General features: G+C 40.2%; 1 protein-coding gene across 5 annotated transcripts in view; it reads left to right on the top strand.

The window, feature by feature from the left end:
• Window positions 1-18,985, top strand: part of rgl2 (ral guanine nucleotide dissociation stimulator-like 2) — a 50,398-nt gene that overhangs the window by 9,341 nt on the left and 22,072 nt on the right. For 2 of the 5 annotated variants that reach the window (XM_075466258.1, XM_075466259.1), the window contains 5 exons: window positions 8,975-9,022; window positions 12,584-12,667; window positions 12,754-12,920; window positions 14,562-14,618; window positions 17,703-17,896. In XM_075466258.1, the coding sequence (XP_075322373.1) occupies window positions 8,975-9,022; window positions 12,584-12,667; window positions 12,754-12,920; window positions 14,562-14,618; window positions 17,703-17,896 (550 nt within the window). Of the gene's footprint in view, window positions 1-4,628; window positions 4,867-6,727; window positions 6,752-7,783; window positions 7,985-8,974; window positions 9,023-12,583; window positions 12,668-12,753; window positions 12,921-14,561; window positions 14,619-17,702; window positions 17,897-18,985 lie in introns of those variants that run through there. The other 3 variants (XM_075466260.1, XM_075466262.1, XM_075466261.1) reach the window with 3 other exon arrangements.

Raw genomic sequence — 18,985 nt, 5'->3', positions numbered from 1 at the left:
TTAATGCAAATGGTTTATCTTTGAATTAGCTTTAGAGTAGCTAAAGTCAATGAAAGGTCTGGTATTTTTAAGCATTTATTTCAGATCTGAGTGCTTAATATGAACAGAAGTGCTCAGAATTAACAGGCGACCTCCAAAGTGCTGCAAGGTAATCTAAAGGCTGTGAACCAGAGAGGGTCAGATTGTTTAAAGAGCTGCAGAGTGTGGCTAAATAATCTCTTTCTTCTTCTTTTTTTTGTTTTTTTTCTTAGAAAGACTCTTAACAGAGCGAAATGACCTGGACGTTTTTAAGTAGCTGCCAAAATGAGAAAGTGTCAGTGCTTTCGTTACTTCCTCATTTATTAGAAACAATGGATAGTATTATTTTATTGTTATTATTATTTTAAGACTATCGTGCTCATTGGGAATTTAATTTCTCCAAATGACCAACTTTGGTAATAAAGTAGTATTTTATACGATATAGTAATATGTAGATAAGATTGGTGAAACAGTACAGTAGGATTAGATGAAGACTAATAGTCTTTTTGTAGAATGTAATTTTAAACAGCTGTTGTTTGACTCCTGCAAACCCACATAAAAGCCTCACATAAGTGCAGTTTGATTCAATACTTTTGAATTATTCTGGCAACGCCTGGAGAAATATCCTGAAATACTGATGGGGACGTGACATTTCTGTACGTTTCATCCAGTGGTTTTCATCCAGTGGTTTTGTGTAGATGATGAGGAACATTTATGGGACTGCAGTCAGCTCAGTTTATTGTAATTATTACATTATTACTGTCATGGCAGGTCTTTGTGTGTGTTCTTTGTTCCTGCTTTATTTAGCTTTATTTTGGTAGTCACTTCCTGTCACAGTCTTATTGTCGTCGTCCTAATTGTTTTCACTTGTGCATCACTCAGTGGGGTCACATGGCACTGAAAGGATCAGATTATTGGCTAAATTACAATCAGACTGAGTTATTAAGTGCATGTAGACACCTTAATCTGATAAGAAATTGAATCGGATCGGATTAAGACCCCGAGATAATTCGGTTGAAAGTCACTCTAAACCTGCTTGTAGACGGTGAAGCACGTGGTGAATCAGACTTTGCGTTCTGCGCATGCTCCAGATGTTTTCCCGGGGTCGTGACCCGGAAGTCAAAGGAGACGATATTCCTGTTGTTGTCGCCGTCAGAAAGAAACAAACAACGCGATGGAGAATGCTCCGTTGGGCATCGAGTTTGTGCAACAAGCAGCTCATCACAGACCAAATGTAGAGGGACGTAGCTTCATCTTGCTCTGCGTTCTCCATCTTTCTCCAATGCCTGAGTTTGATTCGACTCATTCACCTCCATATATCCAAGGATAATTACCCTTGCTTAACTCATTCTTATTGTAATTTAGCCAATTATCCGATCCTTTCAGTGCCATGTAACGCCACTGAGTGTCTTCCCCTCTGTTTAGTACATTTAGTTTTCACGTTTTTGACCCCTTTGCATGTTTTACGACCAGAGATTTTGTACCTTTGCCTTATCTATTCTTACCAAACCTTGGATTTATTAAACCGATACTGATTTTGGAAATCTGTTCTGTCAGAGTGGTGCATTTGAGTCCTCCAGTTTGGGGCGTGTTCGTACTATAACGTGAAAACTAGACTTGGTATAAATGCTGAGAACGACTCACAAATGACAAGACAAAGGCTGGGGTATAAATACACTAAACAGAGGGGAAGACAGTGATGCATTAGGATGACGACAATAAGACTGTGACAGGAAGTGACAAAATAAAGCAGGAACAAAGAACACACACATAGACCTGGCATGATTATTATTATGTAGGTGACAATGTCACATGTAATAGTTTAGATCCTAAAAGATAGAAACAGGTTTGCCTGTAAGGCTTAGTTTGTAAATCACCTGCAGAACAGTGGAGACTGGTGATGTTAACCAGTGTAATCATAACTTAAGACTAGAACTTTTAACTGAATGTCAGAGTTTTGCCTGAAAAAGGTGGATATCGGGCATGGGGGGTGACATAGATGAAAGCCTGAGCAGAGGAGCTGAAGAAAGATAGGAAGGAAGGGGTCGGGTTTGTGGGACCACTCAAAAAACAATGCTTGTCTTTAAATAAAGCTTCAGAAGATGTATTTATGACCCAAAGCCCCGGTGCAGCGGAACAGAAAAATAAGGACGTCAGCAGGGTGTTGGTTGCTCAGAGTTAAAGTTTTCTGCCCCAGCAGAAGCACAACTGTGTGGGTGGAACAGGCTGAAGACGGGTTTAAAACGGTTCTGCTGCCTGACGTAGTTGTTCGGGAGAAGTTCATCCAGCTTCAGCTCGTGATGGAAGGAGAGGGGAAGAAAAATTGCTTCACAACACGACAGCATGTCCTGCTTCCTGTGTTTGTTTCCACTTATTATGTGCTTCCTGTATGTGGCCGGGGGTGGGGGCGCTTTAAGAAGGAGGGGAGATCCCATCTATCAAACAACACTGTGTTTTATGGAAAATCAGCACTGGCAGAATTTGAGATTTAAATTTGAGACCTCATGGCATATAATCACGATTCTTTTCCACCAGCTTTTTGAGGCAGCTACGCTAACATCTGGTAAAAGACTTGTGCTCCACTGAATATACTTTTATCTCAAAATAGCTTCTCAATATGCTGCAGCGTCTTTGTCTGGAATACGAGCAAAAGGCAGCTTCCTTTGTGATTGTGACAAAGTTCCACTGGAACACTCGACTTCACCTTTCCCTCCTTTCTATGAAACTGTGGCTTATGGGGACATGATATATGTAAAATAAATGGTATTTATAGGTGGGCTATATTTAAAACCTCATCTACACCTCACCGTGTTATCTCTGAGCTGCTGCCAGCTAACTGCTACCTGCTCACCTGCTTCTATAACAGTTTAACCGTATCAGTCTGATTTTATGAAACTCAAGATAAGAATATTTAAATTATGCTTTTATTTGTTTGTGTTTGTGTTCATCTATTCCTGATTTAAATCTCTCTAAAAGAGATATTTTCTTTTTGTAAAAGAAAAAATGTCTCTGCATAGTATGAGCTTTTATAAAAGGATTTATTTGTAAACCTAATCCTATGGAAAATATCACAATTAAAACCCGAAGGTAACACTTCCTACACGAAGAGGAGGATAACAGTTTTATTTTTGATATAATCAGGGTTGTATCAGTGAGTTAAGCTACAGAATTATAAGTTTTACTGTTTGTTGTGCGATGATGAATGAACAAAGCTTTTACAAAGATGGAATAAGAGGTTATATCAGACTTATAAGCATAAATAAGTATAGTTTTTTTAGGTTTAGCATAGCTTTTTTTGGATGTAGAATGCTCATTTTAGCTGAGTGGTGAAGCTATAAGTTTTAAATGATTATTATTGTTATTATCACTTCTTTCAGTACAGCAAAGTAAAGTTTATTTGTGCATATTTTTGATATTTCTGACTCTGATGATGGCTTTCACGAGTGACATATATATGGGTCAAACAGTCAAACACTATTCTCGCTTCTCACAGAGGACAATAAAATATCTTATCTCATAACTCACAGGTTGCAACAGCTGATAAGACGTAGCCGAGCGCTAGCTAACCATGGCTAACCACAGCTCATAATCCCAGTGTAAAACCTCGCCCCTGCAGCCAAACAACAGAAAACATATCAAACAGACACACTTCAAACATCAAGTTTGACTCCGTTGGGATTTTTCAAATCTAATATGTGAAACAACGAAGATTTAGCAGCAAGCAGAGTTCCTGTCCTCCTGTTGTGTTACCTGTTGGTATCTTTAGTCTTTGGTTTCTCCAATTAGTATGCTAGTGCTGTTTACCTGCAGTCAGGCAAAGCTCAGGACTAAATACTTTATGGGGAGAAATCTACTGTCAATTCACTCTAAAGATAGGTTTTCTCTTTGTCTGCCTGATATATATGAATGCAGCTGCTTTGTTGCACATTAGGCAAAGCAGCGTTTTTAATAGAGTGATGAGTGTTGCACCCAGAATAGAGCTTTAAAGATTGGACTGTTTGTTCGCCGTTAACAGGCCGACTGTCATTCACAAAAAAAAAAAAAACCTGGGAAAAATCTCCATTTACCTTGAGACGAGTTCACTCTGCGATGTCATTAGCCCCCTTGGATAAACACAGTGTGCTTCCCGGTTTATCTGATCATTCAATACCTCTTGTTTCAAGACTTTACACCTGTTCAAACGGCGGGTCGGGCTTTTTAATTCAAATCTACCACACGAGGCTTGAGGGCAGCTAAGCTGTTGTATCAAATCAGATAAACAGTCAAAGTGGTTCATCTGCCACTGGGAAGGTCATCCATAAGGGAAAGGGAGCAGGAGAGCGAGGGGAGATTGGGAAAGAGGGGGCATTGTTCTGGAAATAGCTTCGGGGCTTTGTCTCTCGGTGTGTGTGCGTGTGCTAACACATGAGTCCATTGATGAAGGCCTTTGATTGTGTGAACACTGGGCCTCCATGTGAAGGCTTTTATATGCAAACTGTATGTCTGTGGGTAAAAAAGTGTTGCACTGCAAATAAGCGCCGTCCTATCACCTAATCTGTGTTTGCAGAATGTGTGTGCGTGTGTTTGCATGTGTGTGTGTGATGGGTGTGTCCACATGATGAAGCCTCGTAGGGGCCGGACTTGGGTCCTGTTTCAGGTGTGTAACACAAAGCCCCCGAGCCACAGCGAGTCATACAGACGTAAACACACACATCTAGGTCAACTGACACTGGAATTAGCAGAGGTTTGGAAAAGAGTGAACGGCAGATGAGACGAAAAGGAGAAGATGAAAATGCTCCTTCTGCCTTCGCCCTGAAGATTTCCAGGAAGCTCAGGGATTTCTACCTGTCTGGACTTGCCCAGGAAAAGGTAACTTTTGTGACCGTTTTCTGGTTTTTTTCTTTGCTTTTTTGACTATCGGTGTAGGAGCGGAGCTCATGGGAAAGATATAATCATAGACTGGTTTGCTTGGAAGCCAGCAGATGTAGAACAGATGGGTAGAATAACAGGTTTTGCACACATGCTACAGTAGTTATTACAGTAGGATCCTTTTTGAGTGCAAGGAGCGTCTGCTGGAAGTCTGCTGGAAGTACTGACCTTCGAACAAGTCGAGTCAAGGTAATTTGAAAGAGGCTAACAGAGGCTAGAATGGGCTAATTACAAATTATTAAAGCACGACTTAAACTGGGGGAAACCACATGGCTCTGCTGCTGTGAATACATTTTTTAGCATTTTTTAAAGCTAACTTGCAACTATGAATGAAAATGTAACTCGTTAGGTGAGGATTTCTTAATGAGAAGTCAGTTAACAGCCGGGATGTTGTGTTTTTGGCGTATTTGTTACCAGAGAGCGTGTCTGCAAGGTGTTGCCCGTGTGTAGGTAGCTGACTCAGACTCAGACCCAGAGTATGAGCCGTCTGAAATGGTCTGGAGATTGCACCAGACACCCTGAAAGACGTGACACAGCGCTTTGCTCGTGCATGTTTCATCATGAAAAAAAGTCACAGTTTCTGAAAGCATGAATGAGTCTAATATTGTGATCCGTGTGGAAAACAGAAGAGCAGCCCCACCCTTTTACAAAACATTTGCAAAGCAAGAGCAGCTCCTCTAATGGGAACACTCAATAAACTGGACCCCCCCCCCCCCCCCCCCCCCTTATTGGGATTTCCCTCCACCAACAGTCTTACTTACAAGCAACAAAAAGCTCCTAAAGAATCAGAAGTAAGTGCACTTGTTTGACTGTAAAATGGCCCATGTTACTGATATGCTACAGCCAGTACTGCTAACATACAATAAAACTGCATCACACACACAGTGAAGCTAATACTTCCAGCTTTGGACTGCCCATCCCATCCCAGAGCCTGGCTGAAGGGACCGGTTGCTGACAGCAGGCTGGATGCTCCTTTTGCTCTTTGCTCCATTTCTTCCAACAAAGATCTGGAACACTGATGGCTCTGACCACAGCACACGTTTCCACCGTGTGACGCTCCATCCCAGATGAGTCCAGAGAGGTCGGCTCTGTATGAGGTTAACATCCGGCTTCTGTTCTGCACAGTAAAGTCTGTGAATGGAACTCTGTATCGTAGTGTTTCACAAACCTTTCCCACAGTCATCCCTCGTCCATGTGGTCACATCAGCTACTGATGAATGATGGGTATTGATGCATCGCTATCTGAGGGGTCAGATGTCACTCAGCTTAGACTCTTTACACACTGAAATCCCTCTAGATGGATTCTTTCATGGTTTCATGATGAGTTTCATGATTTTCATGAGTTCTTCTCAAATTGATTGATTGATTTTTTATTTTATTTATTTTATTTATTTTATTTTTTAATTTATTTTTAAATTTTTAATTTTTTATATATATAATTTTTATTTTTATTTTATTTTTTATTTTATCTTATTAGTTAGTAGTAGTATTTTTATTATTGGTATTATTATTGTTGTTAATAAACAATCATTGTAAATATTAATAATTTTTTGAGCTACTTGACTAATTAGAATTTCCCCCATTGGGGGATGAATAAAGTATTTTTCTATTCTATTCTATTTTCTATGATGTTTTACACTGCAGAAAAATAAATATGCAGATTCCTCCTGATCTTTCTGTTGAAGGAACTTTATTTTCAATCGTTTTAAACTAATTAATTTGTTTCAAAGACCTTTTGTGGCTACTGCTCTTGCACCCGTCATGACTGCTATCACATGTTTGTGTGTTGCAGGCCTGAAATGCAGGAATGAGAGTATATTAACAGGTGAAATGACGTCGACATCAAACATGATAAGGTTCACACACTAGCTGCCTGGTTGTTGAGCGCCCTGTGATGGGACATAAAAGAGAGAGACATTTGATTTATGCACAAATCTGCATTTACTTTTGGACATTAATCTTTGCTCTTTGTGTGATACTGGATAGCTCGGCCTCCTTCAAATAGCTGCTCCCATGAAATCATCTCAGAGGCTTAGGAACAAAACGCCTGAGCTGCTTGAAGACGCCTCTCACACGACAAGATGTAGATCAAAGTCTAAAAACAGTTTGACCCTCACCAGATGCTGTAGTTTATGGTTTATATTTAGGTGTAATAATGTCAGTAATATGTACTGTTGTCCGGTACATTTCCAGTGACTGTAACGTGTGTAATCATGGGTCATCTGTCTGATATCTCTCTGGTTGTTTTGACAGTATTTACCGTAAATTCCGGACTATAAGCCCTTACTTTTTTCCCAGGCTTATAATACGGTGCGGCTAATATATGTTTTTTTCTTCTTCTTCTTTTTTTATGCTGCCAAAAACATTTTGCCTCGTTACACTAGACCAATAACATTAACGAATAGTTCTCAGCGGCCCAATGAAATTTGTACGATAAACCAAACCTACTTACACTACTAAATTATTGTAAATCGGTCGTTTGTACTCACTCTCAACATGGAAAACTAACGAGGAAGGCGATCAGTGACTTTTCCTGGTAGGCTACTATCTTTTTTTTTTTTTAAACCAGCCATACAGGCACTGTTCGAAAAGAAAAAAATAAAAGTATTTACACCATTTACTTGTGCATTACCGATAGGTATTTAAGTTAAAACCATCGTTGTTACAGGCACTGTTCGGGGAAAAAAGCATTTGCCGTATGTATTTGTTTATGTTACCATACGCATTTAATTAAAAGTTTAAAAATCCTCACGTGTAACATCTCTCTGTGTAAATATCTCATATTACACCCATATTACATATTAATCCGGTGCGGCCTATAGTCCGTAATTTACGGTAAATGTGTCTGGAGTACTGCTGCATGTCTCACACTCTCTATATTCATGCTATGACTCACTTGCTGTCTGCAACTTGGCCTGAGCTGCAGGATCCAAGAAGCGTTTGATTCGGTGTGTAGTTCAGCTGTTGACGAGACCGGGAGCTAATGCTGCCAAGACAAGTTTATTGATCGTACTGCACTGTAGATGATTAGAAGGGCTATTAAAGGGATCTAGTATGCGTGAGTATACTATTATTATTATTTTTTGCTGACAGCTGTTAGCTCTGCTGAGGATTATTGGAGTGAATGCTAAAGTTTTTTTTATTGGAGTTTTATTGCATCAAAGCATTTAATGTTAAAAATGATTACATTTTTGGGATGTTTTAAGGATTTTCAGTCTTATTTACAGAAATGTGCGGACACAGAGTTCTGAGAGGTTTCCTGAACTCTGATCATGTACATCAGTGATACTCACTATTTTTTTCACAAGAGCCACATTGGCAGAGCAAAATCAAGGGCAGAGCCACTATTACGACAACATACTAAAGTCCCCTTTTGCAAATATGCATTACTACATATAAAACATCCCACAAAAAAAGAAACAACACAGCCAATACATTTTCAATTCAGACCACATTTCCCTTAATACTGGGATGAGCGGAAGCTGGCGTGCATGTCCTTGACTTTCTTCATGTTGTATTTGTAGTTTGTTGTTGTAATCATAGTGAGACATTCAGGGTGAGCATGGTTTTTGTGCTGGTTTTTGCCCTTTTTTAATTAAAAACGATCCATTGTGCCTGCATCTCGCGCTGGCTAAAGGAGCTAGCATGCTCTGCGGTCAAGTGTGACGGTGTTTTAAGCGGGCTGCGTTGCCAGGTTTAACAGTGTGCCCCCTTTAGGAAACACCATTAAGCCTTAATTAATACTTAATAAAAATACTTAATACTACAAAAACGCAAACTTAATAAAAATACTTAATACTGTGCAGTATTCGCTGTGTGTTATTTGAAAAAATGTATTGTTATTGTTACCATATTGTTATAAGCTACTATGCGAGTGTGAGCCGCCAATTAAAGCTTGAGGAGCCACGCAATGAGTTTCTCTGCTGTACATGATGATAAAACATATTGCTTTACCCCTAATTTACTTATTTAGAGTGATTTTATTTGCAAATAAGATTAATTATCCGTGCAGTCTTGTTCATACGTATGTTGTGTGTCTCTTCCTCAGGCCGAGCCCTCACCGATGAAGACCACCTGGTACTGTCCTCTGGATTTGGTAAGAAGCCCTGCACATTGCAACATGCCCTCATGCTGAGTCTGTGAGCCAGTGAGAAATGGGGCAACTGTGTCAGGGACTTTCCCCGAGGCTATAACGGGATTGTTTGAGTTGCATGTAGCGTAGAGGAAATGACTTCAAAGACGCTTGGTCCTATGCAGTGTTTTCTTTATGCAGGTGTGCTGGGTCTGTTCAGAGGAGCAGATTACAGGCATGGGATGAAATTAGATAAATACAACCTCAGATGGACAACAACACATGTTTTATTACATTGTGTTATTACATCGTGTTATTACACATTTAAGTAAAACTAGGCAAAAATGCAGAAATAGACCCTATGATCCAGAATGTAGCAGAACCACCTTCAGCATTAACAAATGAGAGAACAAGCCCAGATCATCAGCCCTCCACCACCGTGCTTGACAGCTGGTGTGAGGTGTTTGTGCTGATATGCTGTGTTTGGTTTCCTCCAAACGTGCTGCTGTGCATTATGAGCAAACATCTCCACTTTGGTCTGCTCTGTCCAAAGGACATTGATCCAGAAGTCTTGTGGTTTGTTCAGATGCAGCTTTGCAAACCTAAGCTGTGCTGCCATGTTCTTTTAGAGAGAAGAGGCTTTCTCCTGCAGCCCTTCCACACAAGCCATACCTGTTCAGTCTGTTTCTAACTGTGCTGTCATGACCTTTAACCTTTAACATGCTGACTGAGGCCTGCAGAGTCTGAGATGTAGCTCTTGGGGGGTTTTTTTGAGCATGGTCTGACAACTAGGGGAACTCCTGGGAAGATTGGCAGCTGTCTTGAATATTTTTCTCTTGTGAATAATCTCTGTAGAATGATGGACTCCAAAGCGTATAGAAATGACCTCATAATCCTTCCCAGATTGATGGACAGCAACCATCTTTGTTAAGATAATTGCTGAAGTAATTCTAGCTCGTACTTTTTGTCCAAAGCGATTTACGAGCGAGGAACTTATTAACGAGTCCATGTGGGACTCAGTATCTTGTCCAAGGTCACTTTGATAGACGTGCAAGTTTGGAACCAGCAACCCTCCAAGTGAAGGACAAACTATTCGCCCTCCTGAACAACAACCACCCATGGAATTGTCTTAACACACATCTGAATGCTCCAGACCAGCAATCTGCTTAAGATTCTGCTTTTATAGAGGTGGATTTGATTAGCAGCTCCTGGCTGCTACTTACCCTCTTAGGGTAGTTCCTATGGAAGCAATAAGCGTGTTATTTGTTTTTCACACACTGCTTCTGCATTTAGTCTCAGTTCTATGTGTTGTTTTCCATCTGAGGTTGTATTTACCTTATTTTAAGACCTGGTAAGGTATAGATTATTGTTTATTATGTTGTGATGTGTGAAATCTGGTGTATTTTCTTTTTTATATGACTGTATGTTTTAGTTCAAACTGTCAGGGTGGTGTGGGGAAGGGAGGACACGGATGCGGACTTTCAAAAATAAAGTCTTGGTTTATTATATAAAAAACAAAGTATCAACATAAAACGCGGCTGAGCCGGAAAAAACCTAGCTGTGAACAAAATCAAAAGGACATGACATGGAATAAATAAATAAGTACTTAACTTGGTCAATCGAGGAACATGGAACATGGAGTAAACAGGAAAGGCATGAATGGCAACAAAAATCCGGCAAACTGAGAGGGGAGACTGGAAACTAAATAAGGAGTGAGAGTGATTGGAGAGTGAGTGCAGCTGAGGGAAAAAACACAGGTGAAGTGAGTTAACTAATAAACAGAGTGCAGGGAAACTAAAGCTGGGCATACACTGTGCGATTTTTTCAATCGCGGTATTCAGCTGCTGCTCATACTGTACGAGTGAATCGCAAGGGTTAAAACGTCACAGCTCACGATTCCTGTTCTCACACTGTACGACCCGATGGTCTGATGCGATCTGGCTGCTCACACTGCACGACACGTCGGACTCGGTCGCCGGTCGCTGCCATGCTGTTCTGTTGTCTTCTCTTCTTCTGTTGACAATTTTCTCTTCCGTACCTATGTTTGCGCATGCGTAGTGTGACAGGATGAGGTAAATCGGCTCGTGCAACTGCTTCAACTGTGCGAGAGCCTCACGAGGGGCGACCAGGATTTCAAACAAGTTTGATTTTCATCCGATCGATCGGGAGGTGGTCGGGAGGGCTTAATCGTTTGTCGTTACCCCATGTATACTACACGATGCAAGACGCACGATTGAGCCAAAACTCGGCCCGATCTCCAAAATAGTCGCACGAGTGAAAATCTTGTCGACATCGGGCCAAAAATCGCACAGTGTGTGCCCAGCTTAAAACATGACTAAACTAAACATAGACTAAGAACCAAAAACCAAGACATGAACACAAAAACGTAAACTAAAACATAAAACTAAAAACGAGAGTCCATGGGCGTAACACTAACGGTCAGAGGTGGGTAGAGCAGCCAAAAATCGTACTCAAGTAAAAGTACAGTTACTTCAGAATAATATGACTCAAGGAAAAGTAAAAAGTATTCATCCAAATAATTACTTGAGTAAGAGTAAAAAACTACTCAAGTACTGAGTAACTGTTGAGTAACGTCTGATTTATTTGTTAACACAAGCATTCAATCAGACAGACAAAAATACTAAATAATCATCTTTAGGCAAATTAGAGTTCATCCAATTGATAAAATAAATTGAAATTAATTAATTTATTACAAAATAGCTTGAATTGAAATAATCCAGGTAAATTCAAGAACTTCAATAAAAAATAAAATAGACTTAGGAAATGTTTAAAACATATGTAACCTAAAAAACAAACATTCACCTATCCATGGGGGGAAAAACGAGTTTAGGAAACTTAGCGCTACATGTTTCCTCAAGTTAGATGTTGAGTTTCTGCTGAAATGTGCGTTTGTTTTGGTTGACACAGAAGACACATAATGTAGCTGCTGTTTCTCACTCTTTGTAAGGTAAACATGCTTTCAGTATGAGGCCTCGTCTGCGTCTTCATTTCCCACCGTTGGTTCTGACATTTTTCATCTGTTTCTTTGTTTGTTTGCTACGACTGCTAATGCTAAAGCTAACCCGTCCCGCCGCTGAGATTGAGTACGGTCACGTGACCAGACTGCACGGCTGCGTCTGATTGGTGGAACACAGTCAGGTGGTAGAGCCTTTGGCGGAAGTCTCTCTCTCTGTCAGAATAAAACATTAAAATGAGGCGTACGCGGGGGGATAAAAATAATGAGGCGTAGAATACCAAAGAGGTAAGAAGAAAAGTAACCAGCTCATTGAGTAAGAGGACAGTTTCTGCTGCACAAATCTACTCAAGTAAAAGTAAAAAGTATAGTGATTTAAAACTACTAATATTTTCAAAAACATACTCAAGTAAATGTAACTCGTTACTACCCACCTCTGCTAACAGTGTGTGAGTTAGTATGAGTTGAAAGAATGAAGTTGATTGTGCTGGTTGGCATCAGTGTCACCAGGAAAAGTCAAAATTTAACAAATTTGAACCGTTCATAAACCAACAACAAATATTTTTAGACTCATAATAATAATTCATGCTGATGTTTTCTCTGCTACACAGTCCACTGTTGTGGAGGAAGAGGAGGATGGAGTGATCTACACAGTTGTGGTCAAACAGCAGCACGGTGCCCCCAATAGTCCGATGGTAAGTTACACCTAAGCGGCCGCTTTATCTGAGATGATGCAAGCATTGTGTTTTCAGTATCTGTCTTTCTTCTCGTGGCCTTTCAGTCGGCAGTCACTCGTTCCCAGTGTGTGAAAGCGGGGACAGAAGAGAAGCTGGTGCTCCACCTCCTTCATTCTTTTTCTATGGGAGACTCGTCCTTCATCACCATCTTCCTGTCCACCTATCGATCCTTCACCTCCACCAAGAGAGTGCTGGACATCCTCACCGACAGGTACAACGTTTGGTTTTAAGGCAGAGTTAAAAGCAACTGTTTCTGGTGCAGTGATGCCAAGCAGCTACAGCAGCTGTTGTTTGGCTTTGAGTAGCGTTAGGCTGTGAAATATCAGCCTAATCCTGAACCAGGAAGACTTTTCTTCCACAAGGAAGAGGGACTGTTTATTGTGTTCTGCATTAGAGGAACAAGCCACAAATAGCACTACATATGGATTAGTTGCTTAGTGGAAAAGATGACAAAACAATGTATGCACAAAGCAGACAGTATTTAAATGAAATATAGCTGAGCTGGTTTATGTGCAGTTCTTTGGTGGAAATAATTCAGATAATTTGCTGGTGAGGTGGGACTGCTCACACTGGTTGTATGTCTTGCTAGCTGCTCAAAAAACTCTGTTAAAGAGATGAGAGAAGCTGCTAATTATCAAATGTCCATCAGCTTTGAGCTGTTGAGGTTGCCAGGATGAAGTTAAGTGCAACATTTTGTCTGACTCAGGCTGTGTTCGAAACCGCATACTACATACTGCATACTCATCGATCAGACAATATGCAGAGCGTTTACCCACAATGCATTTCACTCCTGCCCGAGCCGAAATCAGCCGGCCTGAAGCTGATTTCCCTTAAGCTCTAAACTCTGTAAACTTTAGCAACATTTGAAACATTTTCAGGCAAGAAAGTAGTCGTTTAGATCCCCAACGTATTGAAAACCTGACAAAATACCGGCTATTTACAATTTTGTTCCCACAAATTTGGCGCTACTAAAGCTAGCCGTAGTGAGCAACACACTTCCTGTTATTTTCACAAAATAAAATACCCGTTGCCTTTTATCATAGGGAAAGCCATTACCATACAATTGCTTTTGTTTTGAAAACAGGAAGTGAACCTACCCTCGTTGTAGCTAGCTTGAAACTGCCGTTTTGACAGGAAATGACGATCGGCGACGTCACGTTACGTTGCATCTTGGGTAGTTTGAGTATGAGTAGTAACCTCATGATGCATACCCAACATTTCAGAGAATCTAGTATGCATCCGGGAACTTCTCGCTTACTCAAACTCGCTTACTAACTCAAAAAGTTAGTATGAGAAGTATGCGGTTTCGAACACAGCCTCAGACTGAAGATTTACTCAAACTTTGTCTCAAAAACATTAAGGAAGAAATCCTACCTCCCAAAACAGGTGTTTTTAACAGTTTTTTAGATGTTATAGCCAGGAAAGTGTTCTTATATGTTCTTATATTCATAGTGTTGGCATACCTAGTTGATCAGTACCTACTTTGAAGGTAAACTGGTGTTAGTCTATCGACGCTTCACACTGCAGAGCGCCCGTGTGCCGATTCAGAATAACAGCCGATTAATGTCTCTTTCAGAAACATAACTGAGCAAATGAAACCCGCTTGCTCTTTCTCACAAAACAGAATTTATATGTAACACCAGTTTAGAAAGTTTTCCAAAGATGTGAGACAAGCGATAGCAAAAGCTGCAAACAACACCTTTACGCCTTTGCTAAAAAGCATCTTGAGAAAAAACAGGCCCAACATGAGTTGTGCTGTTTGAGGTGCAGCAGATGCAAATGTTTAAAACTGACTGATGCTTTTAAGTTCAGGTTGTTTTCCTGCTCTGTGAACTTTTTCTGTTCTGTTCAGATTGGAGAACCCCCCTGGAGACAGCGAGAGAAGCCAGACGAGACAGTCTTTTAACAAGTGAGTTTTTTAAGCTACCAGCCAATGTTTTTGTGTTCTTGTGTGATTGGGCTTAAATATAAATGTGCAGATGTGTGCCGTAACCACAGCTTCTACAAACTGTTCTGCTTCTCTTTTTCAAGAAATGTTCACTTTACCCTAGCTGTGGTTTTTATTTGTACTTCAAACTTTGCTGAACAATGTCATTTACTAGTTTATCAAACTACAATGAACATTGTAGTTTGCCTTTTAATTTTCGCCTATTTAATTTTGGGGGTCTCTAATTTTGCCTATTTATCAACATATTAAATTGGGGATTTTTTAAAAGGCTTAGACAGGCTGGATATAGATAGTTAGATACTGTAGCTGGCTAGTTAGATATAGGCCTACACAATTTAGTAACTAAATGTGTATTGATACTTTAAATAAGTATTTGATACGTTTTGCTTTATTTTATAACATTTTATAACATATATAGCATTTAACCTACAGAAATAAAATGCAGATGATGGCGCGTTCACCTACCTCCACATGTCTTTTACAGTCATTAAGTCCGCCGTGGGCAATACTTAAGTCACTATTGCATACTGTGCACCTCGCCATGGTGTCATCATTCTTCACCTTCTCTACACATGGGTATACTTTAGTATATTCTGCTGTAAAATGAGTCTTATATTTTCGTTTTTTACTCGAGGATTCACCCTCTGCCATTTGGCAGTTTTGAGTGGTAACTTAGGTGACTGTCAGAGAGTAAATCGAAGCCCTCCCACACCGAACGTTATTGGCTTATTTTGCTGACTAAACCAATCAGCGCGCCCTCTGACCAGCAGTCGCCTTGAACGCTCGTTGAACAGAGCATCGCTTTGGACACATACGCACAGGTTTCACACCTCTCCCCACACCCCTCTCTCTCTCGTGCCTGCGCAGTCGAAACGCGCATGGTGCACGAGTTATTGTGTTGCCTGCACGCTCTCACTCGCATTGAAAAAAAAAAAAAAAAAAAAACTCCCTCGAATAGTCTAAAATCCGGGATATTTTATCCGACTCGCGGGCATCAGTGATTAACTATCAATATCAGGGAGACTCCCGGAGCTTCCGGGAGACTTGGGATGTCTGAATCTGCAGTTTTCTGCTGGTCATTGTGTTTGTTATAGCTTCTGCTGCTGGAACCAGGCAGCACTGAGAATAAAAATAAAACACCAAATCACAAGATGCTGGAGCTCAAAGGAGATGCAGAGGTTTTTTTTACATTACTCATAGTCATTTGAACCATTGCTGCTGTAAGTTAATGCAGTTTTTGGAAATAAGCATCGACAAAAAGCATGTGAATAAAAGACTACCTGTAATGTTTTCCATGAAGCAGCTGAAAAAAACATTAAAAGATTGTTATAAACTGACTATAAAACATTATTACTGGAAACTGGTGCTGGATTTTAGTTGAGTTGCCTGAGTTTTAAACGTTTTCTTTACTAGTTTGGATGCTGGAAGCTTAAGAGATTTAAATCTGTTCTGATGAGTTCCAATCCAAACTGGATAGTTGTTTACTTGTGGGACCAGCTGACGCCGACACATACCATATGGAATAAGACCTTAAATTCAGACAAGTCGAAGAGGAGACGTCACAGATGTAAAGCAGGAGTAAAAAGGAGAGCAAGGAGGAGGAAGTCTTGACCATTTCTTTACCCGATCGTCCTGGGAAACTGGAAAATATGTCATTTATACCACAATAATCTAATTTCTCTTTGGGGATTAATAAAGTATTATTCACTTTAGTTCAGTTCAATTCAGTTTTGTCTTAGCGTCCAGTATGTTATAGACAGCCTCTGTAGTCGTAAATCCAAAACGTTTCAAGCCATAAAGAGATTATATTGAAGTACTATCAATAAGCACAGATGTGTTTTTTTTTATTCTTTTGTTAATCAGTGGCCTGATTCCATTTAGTCTTGTGCCATTACAAGATGCTGTTTCATCACTGCTGTTCATCTAGTCTCAGATACGTCACCGTGTCCTTTAACGCTACGCTTCATCTCTCTTTAAGGAGACTCTTGGTTCTTCTGTCCAAGTCTTACTTTTTCACGACTTTTTGTAAGAAATCATTCAGCCTCTCTTAAGAAAAAAAAGAAACCTAACCCGTGATCTTGTTTAAAACTAGGGCTGGGCGAGTTAACTCGTTATTATCACGTTAACTCGTTAATTATTTAACGCCGATAAATATTTTATTGCGCATCAACGCAGGTTTTATTATTTATTTTATTATTGTAAAAGTCTGTTGCTCACAGGCTTTTATTTTGTAAAAGTCTGTTGCTGTCTGCTGTGGAACCGGAAAATAAAGTAATCGGCGGATCCACCAAACATGGAGAAGGGTACGGAACTTTTACTCGGCCATTTTCATTTTAAAGTTCTTCCAGACGGCGGAGTCGACAGAACCAAAGTCATCTGTAAACTCTGCCAAGTTGAATTGTCTTCTCAGCGTAGTAGTTCCAGTCTAAAATATCACTTAAAGGCAAAACACACAACTGATAGCAGCAAGTCATTCAAGGAAACAGACAGTGGAGCGAGGCTTCTACATAAAAACTGCAGAAAGATGCTGATGTTAAAAGTGTGTTTGCACAACAAATGTTATGGCACTTTCATTCATATGGCAGCACATTTAAAATAAAACTAAATGCTAAAAGCTATACACTACTTTTGAATTAATTTTTGGATTTTGCGTAAAAAATGCGATTAATCGCGATTAATCAGGGAAATCATGTGATTAATTAGATTAAAACTTTTAATCGTTGCCCAGCCCTAATTAAAACCCTTAAAAATGTGCTTTTAGATGTGTTAAATATCGATACATGCAGTCGATTTCAATTTGCATGAGCGGATGTCCACCTTTGATTTAAACATGAAACAGCTGCAGGTACCATATCACATACCCCTCTATTTTCTATCAAAATTTAGGATTGATTACAAAATGATTTTTTAAACATGCAGGGCAGAAAATGGAGCCTGATAACTTACTATACCCCCACAGCAATAAGCGTGTGTGACGTGATGTCCACTAATATCCCCGGCATGTCTTTCTTTAACTTGTCTCTTACTCCCTCTCCGTCCCTGCAGGGCAGTGTGCACTGTGTTCAGCACGTGGCTGTCAGAGTATCCCGAGGACTTTAAGAGTCTGGGTGAACCCTCCCGCCTGCTGCGCCTGGCTCCCCTCCTCCCTCAGGACTCCTCTGCAGCTGACCTCCGCGCTCGCCTCCTGACGATAGCCGAGGAGCTCAGTGAGAAAGCTCTGCTCCCTGAGTCCCACAGAGGTCTGTATTTTAAGTGGCAGTGAAGTGAGAGCGTTAGAACCTTGCTTGATGAATATATTTTCTTCTTCGGTTGAAGCACAGATAGAGGCTGTAAAAGCCAAAACAATACAACTTTTCCTTGATTTGAAAAGCAGAAGTGCTGAAGTTATTGTGCATTTCCTACGAGGTTGTTTTTAATCCCCTATAAACTGGTTTGTGTGCAGAAATACTAAAGCCAAAGGTGGTCATGACTGTTTGTTTGTTTTAGCTGTGCAAGAGCGTTATTAACTCCCTACTTTATCCACACTTCGTCAACACTGGCAGGATGGAGTTATGCTGAAATCTGTGAATAGTACAGATATTTGTTGTTCCTTAGCAATGAATCTTAATGTTTTGACTTGAAACGTGTGATTTTTGTTTAGATATTCATATGAAAGACTCACATATGTCCCAGGAATGGGTGAACCAGAGAACAAGTTCCCGGCTGCATTTAGGGATCTCTTTAACGGTTCCCTAATATTTCACTCATTTTAGAGCCTTTATAAGATCAAGATTAGCTTTATTTGTCATGCATACACACAAAATTTGTCCTCCGCTTTTCACCCATCCAGCGTGGCACCTGTTGACACACACATGAGAGATTGGACCGAAAAAGAAAAAAGTTTCAGTGCAATCTGTTGGTTTCCTTAGCTAGGAAATATTTTTTGAATTGGCTCTATATGAACGAATTGGATTATTTTATGAATAATTATGATTACAATTAATTAAATTCCAATTGGCTTGAATTGGACAATATTATCTAAGTGCCTTGAGATGACATTTGTTGTATTTGGCGCTATATAAATAAAAATGAATTGAATATGCACAGGGTCACACACTCATAGAGACAGATGCATACCTGCAGCGGTGGAGCATGGGGGTAATGACAAGGAGGTGGACGGACACCCCTCCAGCTGTCAGTTCCACCAATTTTTTGAGTGGCGAGAGTGGGTATCAAACCTGTCAACCTTCTGGTTATTGGTATACTGACTCTAACCACTGAGCCACAGCCGCCCGGCTGGGTTTATAGGGTCCACCTGTGGTACCTTTTTTTTGTTTTATGACGCATTA

This window comes from Odontesthes bonariensis, chromosome 5 (genome assembly GCF_027942865.1).
Source record: "Odontesthes bonariensis isolate fOdoBon6 chromosome 5, fOdoBon6.hap1, whole genome shotgun sequence".
Lineage (NCBI taxonomy): Eukaryota > Metazoa > Chordata > Actinopteri > Atheriniformes > Atherinopsidae > Odontesthes > Odontesthes bonariensis.
Note: the sequence above shows the minus strand (reverse complement) of the source record. Positions and strands in the feature narration are given on the sequence as shown.